The sequence below is a fragment of the Monopterus albus genome, unplaced genomic scaffold (assembly GCF_001952655.1).
Source record: "Monopterus albus unplaced genomic scaffold, M_albus_1.0 scaffold35.1, whole genome shotgun sequence".
In the NCBI taxonomy this organism is placed as follows: Eukaryota; Metazoa; Chordata; class Actinopteri; order Synbranchiformes; family Synbranchidae; genus Monopterus; species Monopterus albus.
Window position 1 is genome coordinate 529,637 of NW_018127915.1, and position 11,322 is coordinate 540,958.

Genomic DNA, 11,322 nt, shown 5'->3' on the forward strand with positions numbered 1-11,322 from the left:
TGTGCTCCCCTCCCCATCGCTGCTGGACTCTGGCCCACTGCCAAACAGCAATTGGTTTTCATTTTATCAGGAACAAAAGACCAGCACTGACAGACAGAGCAAGAGATTGTGTGAGCGTGCAAGCAAGAGAGAGAACCAGGCAGAGAGAGAGAGAACGAAAGAGAGAGAGAGGTAGACGGAGGTGAAAAGGAAAGAGCGACAGGGAAAAAAGGCTCTACCGATTTCACAATGAAGGATAAAGAGAGAAATGAGTGGAGATTAGAAATGGACAGTGGCAGAAAGAGAAATGAAGACATGGTGGTAAATAAACTAATAGTTATTCTTTAACTGAAACCCGGGAGGAGTTTCTGCAGTCTTGCATTTTGATTAAACATCTTCTAAACACATATTGTATCCTCCTAACTTTTACAGTGTTTGTTGCATCACAGATTTTTTTTGTTGCTGCAATAATTTAATTTACTTTCAATACAAACAATATCTTGGAGTTTTACAACACTCGAGTTTTCTGATTCAGTTCTACTACTGACACTCACACCCAAGCACAAAGTCCTTTTCTTCTCTCTCCATCTCCATATCAATGACAGCAGGACAATCAACTAACTGGTTCACACCGGCGGTCTGGCACACACATGCATGCACACAAACACACACACACACACACACACACACACAGCTGTGTTTTCATTCCTTGTAGGGACTTTACATTGACTTACATTCATTTCCTGTAGACTTTTCCTAACCTTAACCATAACCACTACTTGCCTAACACCTGACCCCGACCTTAAACCAAGTTGTCACCCTAAAGTTCAGTGATTTCTTTGTGAGGACCAGATCCTGGCCGAGTCCCCACAATGCGAGTGTGTTAACAGGTTTCGATCCCCATAATGTAGGTAATAAAGGTACACACACAAACCACTATTCATCTGCCATGAAACAATAAACACCTCCTATATGCCAGAAGGTGGTGCCTATTGCACTATACCACCTCAGAAATTCTTGGGGAAAAGTCTGTTGTAACACCATTGTTCCAGATTAGAACCCCCCCCTCCTCCGTGTAATGTTAATCTTTACCTGTATTCATGGAATAAATCAGCACTGTTTTGTAGTTACTTGGACTGTCTCGTCTCTCAGAGTCCGTATGGTAAAAAGTACCAGGTACAACACCTGTAAAAGAATTTCCGTACACATAATGATCATAGACTGTAGGGTGACCAGCACTTCACAAGGCCCAGATAATTAAACATATAAAAAGCATCATTACTACTGCACGTAGTGTATATAATTTGCAACTTTCAAACATGTTAGAAAAGAACATTACAGTTCTCATTAATTGAAAGAGGAGGAGGATGACATGAGACTATATGAACTGGGCTGTTTTGTTTCATGCTTACACCATATGTACAGTGGGCAGATTTGATTAATTTGTGTGATAGAGGCCAGTGTGTTCACCACCAGGACTAAAATGACAACAGAAAACCTGATTATTAAAGTCTTGGATCCTGAAAATGTCACCATCACAATTGTTTGGTACTCGTGCCTTTTAACTGAATGAATTAGCTTTTGAGGGGCTTCATTAGCCCAAGTGGTTTGAGTAGTCTGTGATTGTTTTGTTGGTATTTAAACACTTAAATGAAATAACTGAACAACAAAATGTTTTTGAGGGGTTCTGGTAACCTGCTGGCCAAGACAGATACTAAATGCATTGATCCTGGTTTGATTCCAGCCAAGAACCCCTATTGCATATCCTTCTTTATGTTTCCTTTCTCTATCATCTCCTCTATATAAAAGGTTAAAATCAGAAAAGCAAAACAATTGAGCAAAACAAAACAAAACTGCTAATACTGACTATGTCTGACATGAAAATATAGTAAAACTCAAATGAAACCAAGGCTAAACAATATCTGAGTAGCTCAATGTACATGTATAGAAATGTGTGTGTGTGTATGTGTGAAAGCACAAGGCTGAGTGTGTGTCAGAATGTTGGTCCAGCTTTTGATGACATGACTGCATGCCAATTTGCATAATTCCCATAACTGCCCCTCTTTTTACTCCGTTCAGCATGTTAATGAACCGTCACCATGGACACGCTAATTAAATTGAATGCTGCATCCTATCAGGAGTACAGCGGAATGTAGACATCACACACACACACACACACACACACACACATTATACTCACAGATCAGAGCTTTTTCTCACTGAGTGATCTGCTCCAAGTACAAGTGCACAATGGATGAGAGGTAGGCTACTCCCTGGACAGGCCATAATATGTCACCTTAGTGTGAGAGGTTACGCCATGTTCCAATGTCCAGGGGTTAGCAAATCGTGGCCTTCAAACAGCTGACAGACAACCACTAATATTCACACCTACGGGCAACTTAAGAGCCATCAACTAACCTAACCTCTTGGGACTGTGAGAAGAAGCTGGAGTGCTCAGAGTAGACATGGAAAATATACAAACTCCACAGAGAAAGGTTCAAACCTGGAACCTTCTTGCTAACCACTGCACCACCAGTGTTCCTGACAGTTTCCGGACTGATCTTCATGTCTTAAAGTAAAGATGGAGCATTATATTTGGTTGAATGGTTCATTAATACAGTCTTCTGTACATTTACATGAACAAAACAAGCGACTCTGGAGCAGCACTGAACAGGACATCTCCATGTACCCAAACAGAAACAAACGTCTGTGTCATTTTGTAATATGTGAACTCTGCTTCAAGACACGCAGCTGCCAGACCCTGGAAAATAAGCTGAACTTCCCAACACCCTGTCCTATTCATGCTCTTCCTCCTCGATGCTCATTTTTGACGTGACTTTTTGGAAGATTTACCATAAACTCACCAGCGCTGTTCTGTAGTGCATCTGTGACCAAAGGAGGAAAAGAGAGAAGGTGGGATCTAAATCTGTTCTCAAACTCAATAGGGCAGCACTAGCCCTGGGCAAAGACACACACACACACACACACACACACACACACTGTGTAGCCTGAGATGCTCATTGTTATTCTGCACACAGCTGTGGTCACAGACAGGGCAAGGCAGGAGTGCACGCGCACACACACTCATACACACACACACACACACACACACACACACAATGATGCACATGTTGACAGGACACATTACAAATGTAAAATACCATACAAGATTAAGAAATAACAAAGCAGGCCTAATTTGCATAGACACAATTGTGCATACCACCACACACAGACAGACAGACACACACACACACACACACACACACACACACACACCATCACTAGCAGAGCAACATCTGCCGTTCTTTGAGACTCTTTCTTTCAAAGCAGACTTCCTCCTGGCACTCCATTACACACACACACACACACACACACAGAAAGAGAGAAAGAGGAAACTGACTAACCAGCCAAAATACTAGCTATTCACATTATAGTATTTAAAAGTTACAAATCACTGAGAATCTTCAGGGTGTTACAGAAAGAGTATTTCTGTCTGATCATGTTGCCTTGCGCTTTGCTGAAGTGCATCTGCACAATACCAATCCACCTGAAGGACATTTAGCTGGGACTTTGGACTTGCTGGATTATATTTAGATTTTGGCTTTGATTCCACTGCTGAGCCAACTGCAGCCTGTTTTACCATAACCTTCCACTAGAGGGTGCTAAACCCAAGAATGACTGAAAAACAGCTCTGACTGTGACTGACAGGAAAGTCCTGTCACAGCAGACCCACACTGCTGTGGTCACATGTAGGTCAGTGAGTCCACTGAGGCTGCTGAGCCGCTGAAAGACATGACAGAGTCCACACAGCATGTGTGTTACTGTGCTGGTTTTCTGGAGCAAGGCACATATTCTCTGGTTTTCACCGTGAGCTGTTTATTTTCTTTGTCTGTTGTAGTCAACTACACGAAATCTGCCAAAACAACTCAAAAAGCTGTGGGAGCAAATCTTTTTTGGGTCCCAATGCTCTGATGGACTCTCATGCTGCACCCAATAGTGACACACCGTGCCCTCTACAACTGGCATTCAACAGACCATATTAATGGTATTTATTGATGGTGATTAGAATTTGACTGCACTTTCCCTTACTGTTGGCCAGTATGTTTTCACTCTGAGATTATTTCAAGTTACTTTTCATCTCACTGAACATACGATACTGTATACTGAGCAACTGTGAACTCAAGAGCATGTCCCATTTTAAGAATTCTTCTTGCCAGGTCAGTGTCCAAGCTACTGGGCAGCAACAAACTGATTAGTTATGATGTCACAAAATCAAATTAAGGAGGAAAACAAACACTGTAAAGTTACACTGGTGTGTCCTTGAATGCACCAACATGGATCATTTTCAAAGCAGTTCCTGCTCGTCATTGCACAATCGTGCACTATGACGAAATGCACTGATCTTATGCTCTTTCTTTCCGTCTTGCTAATTGGACATTGCATGTTTTCTTTTGCAGCTTAATGCTTGTTGTACTTAATTAGTTTCTCTTCTATTTCTTCTTACAAAAAACACTTTGAATGCACATTATTCACAACATCCAAATGACAAAGTAAGACTCACTATCTCAAAGCACAGACTGGCAGCCGGTCTCTTACTCGAGCACCACATGGTTGTAACGCAACAAACAAATGTTTGCAGCTGCCACTGGCCCCGTACAAATTAATCTGCATACACCAATACGCACGCAAACAAGAGAACGCACAGCCTGGTCTTCATCAGGCAGCATTGGCACAGCGCCCTGAGACGTCGGCACTCATCACTGGCACAAAGGATGGAAGGGAACCCAGACGAAAGAATGAAAGACAAAACAAAAAAAGAGGCTAAAATAAGCACAGATGAAGAAAATAAGCACAATGGATGTTAGGACGACAGAGAAATAAAGAAGGCTGAGAGATAAATCTGACAAAGCATACCTCGTTTCTGATCCACACCATACAGGGAGAGCAGCAGCAGGGATGTTGGTCTTGATTGCTACAGGGTCCTCCGGTCTGTCTGTCCTTCTGCCTGCCTGGATCTTTGTGTGTGTCTGTCTACCATGTCTCATATTTGCTAATGTGCCCTTGTTGTAGTATTTTTCACATCTTAATCTGCAGGTAACTTTTTTGCTCTCTCTCTTTGTGATTGTCTGTCACTTTAGTAGTCAGTCTGCCATATGCTGTACATATACAGCCTCTGTCTGCTGCAGCATTAGCCATTTGCAAACACACACATACTGCAGACTCTGAAGCACAGAAACAAACAGCTATTTTAGACTCAACAACACAAAATGGTTCAGAGCAAAAGAGCGCAGAGGAAACATAGAAACCACAGGAAGCAGGGGTGAGGTGGGAAGCTGAGGAGCCTGTGAAGTTTAGCAGCCATTTTGGAGGACATGCAGTGGTGCAAAACAAGGCAATTAGAGATGACAGCTTTATTTGATAAAGCATTCAAGATGCCAAGCACCTGCGTGCCCCTGCACCTCTCCATCAAATGTTTGGGTCCAAGCCAAGTTGGGCATTCCAGACCCACAAGATTTCTTCTGTTTATTCCCAGCATGCCTTGGCACGACATCGAGTGATTGCAGTCACAACAGAAAAACAGAGGAGACAGAAAGCGAGACAGAATCTGGAACTCTGCCACATCTTCTGTGTAATGAGCTAATGAAGCGAGAAAAGCTTGGATACACTTCAAGCATCAACTTTCACACATACACATGCACACACAGCGGGCACAATAACCGAAGCCAGCACAGACAGCAGGCATATTGAACACAGCTTTCATATTTCTTCAAACATGATTGCGCCTCCTGTTCTAACAAAAACCGCAAGTTTAACAGCCACTAGCTGAAAACTGAACGCAAGCACACCTCCGTCTACGGTCACATCATGTTTGGTTGAGGTCTTCTTTTAAACTTTTAAAGCACGATCACTGTGCAAAGAGGGAGTAAAGTGAAACTAGAAAAATATATTTGCTGTGTTCAGTGCGGGCATCCTTACAGAAAAGGTGGAGAGAGAGGAACTAGAGTCTAGAGTGGACACGAACAAAGGCAAAGATGAGCGCGCAGACAGTGGTAACTAACATGTTCAGGGATCATTCATTCTACACTTATGATAGTGGGACACACACAAAGAAGGTGGGAAAACCTTAAATTTAAAGCAAAGCCTCTAGGAACATTAAACCGTTATTTATTCAGAGTAACAAATGGCAAATACAAAACTTGATTCTGATATGAACTAATTCAATGACTACATTTGTAAAGAGGCTACAAGCAAGAGATAAAGGTGTTTTTCAGTCCTAATACTAAACTGTTTTAAATTTCTGTTACAAAACTTAGTGATATAAAGGACAGCATTACTGATGGCTGATAAATGAAAAGCTATGTGAGCGTAGTTTCTCATTATTATAGTCCTAAAAGGAGTGTAGGGGGCCCTGTGGTGTTGCTTTATCAAACTCTCCATCATGTACAATGAAACTGAAAATGACCAAGAACTTTCTGGGGGACATCCACCTGTGTCACCCAGTAAATGTTGGGCCAAACAAAGTGTGGCAGCAGATAAAGAGCAGTCAAAGAGCTCAAAGTGCTGCTGCCACATTACTGTACAGGCTACAATAATATATCCTGCTTCTTTTAAGGAACATAATGAATTTCAGAAAAAAAACACTTACTTTTAAGGATGTTTCTTTTAATTTCTTACATAAGAGGAAAAACTAAACTTTTCTAGTAAATTATTCATCCTTCCAGCAGTTTTTAAATTAAACATTTACAAAATAAAACAAAACAAAAACACAGGTTCAAATCATAAATATTCACAGTGTCTACTTTTAAAATTAAAATCCCATTTTCTTTAAACAATCCTTTATGTGCACTCCTGTGCTGCTATGTAAGGTGAATTAAATGATCTGATGGAGCGTTTATCAAAATAGAAGAGTTCCTGAATGCAAGCTGTAACATCACAGGTTCAGTGAACAGGAACCAGCTGCTGGCAGTCCTGAGCAAGATGAGAGCATGTGCAAAGTCCTCAAACTTAAAGATGTCAAAGACTTTGATTCATTCACATTTGTTTCCTTCTACATAGTAAAAGTGCTTCTCCTTCACAGTCAGCTCACCTTCCTTTTGGATGATGCATGTTTGATAGGACAGACCAAGTATTCTGGAAAAATAAAACAAGTCAAAAAAAATTTATCCAGGCACTTTTTGGGCAGAGAAAGGAAAAACATCATTCAAGTAAATTGATCTTTTGTCCCTGACAGGAAGGACAAGAGAACTGAGTGGAGGCTAGCGTGGTTTTCCCTCCTCTTCCTCGGCTCCGTTTGTCTGACTCCTAGTGTGTTTTCAGCTCTCCTCCCTCCAGCTGCTCAGCCATGACTCCTCTCCCCTCCTTTTTGTGCTTCCTCTGTCTCTTGTGTTTCTTCTTCTCTTTCCCCCTGCCGTCCTTGCTGTGGTCCTGGCGCGCTGATGAGCCGCTGCTGCGGCTGCTGGACCTCTCTCCCTCCTCCAGCTCTCTCTCTCCCTCCCACTTGGTCTCTTTGGACACTTTATCAGTCTCATCCTCCCATCGACTACCTCCTTCTCTCTCGGTCTCCATTCCTTTAGCCTCTTGCTCCTCTTTGCTTTCTTTCATCACTTCATCCACCTTGTCTGGCTTCCAAACCCCGGTCTCATCTTTGCTCTCATTTCTACTTCTGTTCTGTATGAATTCCCAACCGGAGCTGCTCATTCTGGGCTTTGGGCCGAAGCATTCAAAGCGGGGCTGGTCTCTGTTCTTGCCCTGGCTGTGGGAGCGGAGCGATGAGGAGTGGTGGGTCCCAGCAGGTCTGTAGTTCTGTGCTTGATCTCGATAATCATGATTTTTGTCTTTACACTTCGAGTCCAGTATTGTGTCTTTATATGTTTTGTAAGCATTTTGATCAGGTGGTTTGGCAGCTCTGCTTATTGAGCTTCTTTCCCTTCTTCCACCATGCTGCCTGTCTCTCCGCTCTGTGTCATGTGACATTGAGGAAGAGTGACCGGAGGAGGGAAGATTCCTCTTTTGGGCTGAGATAGTGCTGCTGCGCTCCCTCCCTCGCCACCTGTCCTTCTCTCTTTCTTCCTCCCGCCTTCGTTCTCTTGGCCTTTTGCCCACCTTCTGTCTATCACTCTCCCTTCCTCTCTCTCTGTCCCTCCGCCTCTCCACCCCTTTCTCCCTCTCCCTGTCTGTACACAAGGAGCTTTTAGGTCCATCTTTGCCACTAGAGGGAGCCACACTTCTGTTCGAACTGGACATGGTGCCATCTTCATCCTCCTCCCTGCCCCTTCCTCTCTGCAGTGCTCTGTCCCTGTCTCTCTCCATGTCCACTGACCTCTGACTCTTTCGAACATTCTCTTCCTCCGTCTCCTGGCTGGTTGGTACCACAGGTGCGATCTCTCCATCTTCTTCCTCTTCTTCAGGCTCTTCCTTCTCAAGTTTGGAGCGAGGGACCTGAGGCAGAAACGTAAAATGTGAGTGAGACAAGATGCAGCTTTTGTTTGTGCATGTGTATGTGTTGTGGTTCTAGTGTTTTAATACTCCCCTAAAACAAAAAAAAAAAAGCTCTCCACAGAGTCAAAAACAGAAAAGTTCAAAGTTCAGAGGAAATTAAAATTACACACAACACATATGACAGTGAATGTGAAGAATACAAATGGTTTATTTAAGCTTTCTGCAGAGCTCACCAAGATAAATGTACAACATACGATGGTCAACGTATGATGGAAAACCAGGGACAATGACACTATTTAACACAACCATGAATTTAATATTTATATGCACATAGCTGGAAGGATGAGTCCACTGACTTATTCAACTGCTATTTTGAATTCTTGAGTTATCCTTTGTCAGTTTTAAGCAAATGTCAAATATTTGCTTCTTAAATGTGAAGATTTGTATACTCTTTTGTCATATATGATAATAAATTAAACATCCGAGTTCTGTTGGTCAGACAAAAGACATCTGACGTATCGGTTAAATTATTATTTTAATCATCTTTTAGGTAAACAAAGAAAAAAAACTGAATCATTAAGACTGGATTAATCAATAATACAAATGATTCTTTGCAGCTCTAATATTTTGGTCAGGTGATGTATTACAATAATTTGTAACAGTATCATGAATGAATCATTAAAAATGGCCTGGACCTGGTTTAGGAGCAGGAATATTTTTACTAAAATCAAATACAAAAACTCTTTAGAACTGTCGATGTAATTACGACCTATGGAAGGTTAGGAATTAAAACCTTCAGACTTTTAGATAAAAAACTAAATTCAATGCTTTTTAATTCTTTGAGACCTGCAAATTGCTTATTTCCGTTCCCATTGGTCATGATAAGAATCAACCCACACGTTTTGGTGGGGTGCTCACAGACACACCTGTATGAGCACGAGCTCGTCTTCCCCCTCTGCAGCTCTGTCCTGCGCCGTCCTCTCCTGAAGATCCTCACAGCTGCAGCATTTAAGACAAAATGAACACATGTGCAACATTGAATTAGTACCTGTCTCTGTTAGTAAAAGGCTTTCAGTCATCCTGTGTCATACTGGAGGCCTTTAGCAGCAGCAGCCACCATGGCTCCATTCTGACCTGCCATCATCCACTGCAGTCTTAGATCTGTCACAGCGGCTCATTAGTCTGGACCCCATTGCGTCTTCTTCTTTTCCCTCCTTCAGCTCCTCCTCTGGCTTCGACTCGCCCGGTGGGTGTCCTCTGTTGTCCGTGCATGTGCTGTCTCGCTCTGCCTTCTCCTTCTGACAATTTTGAACTAACTCTCCCACCTCTTTTCCTTGGCTTTCATTCCATGTCCTCTCTTCTCCTTCCTCTTTTTCCATCATGGTCCTCCTCTGGTCTCTTGTCACTTCTTCTTTGCTGGTCTTTGTTCTGTCTCCTTCCTCCCTTTGATTTTTACTCTTCTCCTCTGCGGCTCCTCTGAGGGCACAATGCCACAAGTCAAAGTCCTCCTCTTCTCTGTGCTCCTTCCTCTCCCTGATGTATTCTCCCCCTCCTGAAATCTTCTCTCCCTGATTATCTATGATGGTGCCTTTCTCCGACACTTCTTGTGCCCCAACCTCACCTGACTTTATTTCTTCAAACACACCTTCCTTTGCTCTGCCGCATAGCATCTTGTCACCATCTTGAGCTTCAGTGCTTCCTCTCTTTAACTTCTCCTCTTCTCCATCACCAGTCTTCTCGATTTCCTCCTGTGCTTTCCCTGTGATACCCTCTGAATATGACCGCTCCTGTTCAGTTTTCTCCTCCTTCCTTTTCGCATCCAGGTTGATGTAGATGTTTATTTTCTTCAGTGGTTTCACCGTTATCCCTCCCTCCCAGATGTCTCTCTCTGTCAGAGGCACTGTTTTTCTCTCTTTCTTTTTCTCAGCATTTTGCTTCTTTCCGTCAAATGGATCAGGAGATTCACTTTTGCAGGTTTTATTTCTCTCAATATCGTCACCTTTTCTTTTTCTATTTTTCTCCCATCTAGTGTCACAAGCTTTTATGCCTTCAAGGTTTCTGTACTTGCCTGTGTCCATCCTGTCAGCCTCCTTACTGGCCTTTACATTGTGCTGTCTCGCCACTTCTTGTTTGGAGTCTGAGTCCTTGTCTTGTCCCCATCGTTTCTCTACTTCCAAATTTCTTTGTTTTCTGCTTTTTCTTTCACCGTCTTTATCTAAAGATTTATTTGGTTCCAGAGGAGGCTGGACTGACTCTAACACATGGCTGGCAGTTGCTCCATCCTGTACTGGTGTGCCATCCTTGCAGGCATTGGGTCCAGTGTCGTGACCCGTCTCATCCTTTCGCCTCTCATCTGCTGAGTCAGCAGTAGGAATCGATGACTCCTTTCCTCTTCCTTTCTCATGTTTCTTCATCCCCCTCTGATTGTGTTTTAGGGAACTGAGGTCCTCCAAATTTTTCATGTTCAGCTGCTTTTCACCTTCACTTCTTTGTGTCAGTTTCACTTTCTCAGTGCTCGTTGGAGTATGTCTACTTGGTAGATGGCTGACGTTCTGCTGAAATGACCTGGGGTCAGCTCTGTCTTCACATGGTGTGGAGCAACCATCACTGGATGACTGAGAGGCAGGCGACCGGCTGTCGCTGGATGTGTAAGATGGAGAGGAATGACTGTTACTGAACGACTGAGATGATGTAGAGCGGCTGTCGCTTGAAGTCTTAGATGGAGAAGAGCGGCTGTCGCTGGACGACTGTGATGAAGGGGAGCGCTCGTCCATCTGGGCAGTGTGTCCATCTTGGGGTCGGTGGCAAGAGTCTGAACTGGCATTTGAGTGGGATTTGTTGCCTTCTGTGCCCCCCCACTGAGGAGGGGGAGGAAGTGTGAGGAGGGGAAGAGGCGGTTGGTGG

General features: G+C 43.2%; 1 protein-coding gene across 1 annotated transcript; it reads right to left on the reverse strand.

Moving 5' to 3' along the window:
* Positions 1-7,017: 7,017 nt before the first annotated feature.
* On the reverse strand, positions 7,018-11,316 carry LOC109958915 (trichohyalin-like). Its single transcript, XM_020597885.1, has 3 exons — positions 9,553-11,316; positions 9,345-9,417; positions 7,018-8,418 (listed from the first exon to the last, which is right to left on the reverse strand). Exons 1-3 carry the CDS (start codon positions 11,190-11,192, stop codon positions 7,282-7,284), a joined length of 2,850 nt encoding a protein of 949 aa, XP_020453541.1. The 5' UTR covers positions 11,193-11,316; the 3' UTR covers positions 7,018-7,281.
* Between the last annotated feature and the right edge of the window lie 6 nt (positions 11,317-11,322).

Excerpts from the sequence above, each read along its gene's own strand:
- LOC109958915 (XM_020597885.1), bottom strand. The coding sequence starts at position 11,192 with ATGGACGAGCGCTCCCCTTCATCACAGTCGTCCAGCGACAGCCGCTCT. Across the intron at positions 9,418-9,552 it reads ACTGCAGTGGATGATGGCAG|CTGTGAGGATCTTCAGGAGA; the intron begins GTCAGAATGGAG and ends TAAATGCTGCAG. Across the intron at positions 8,419-9,344 it reads ACGAGCTCGTGCTCATACAG|GTCCCTCGCTCCAAACTTGA; the intron begins GTGTGTCTGTGA and ends TTTCTGCCTCAG.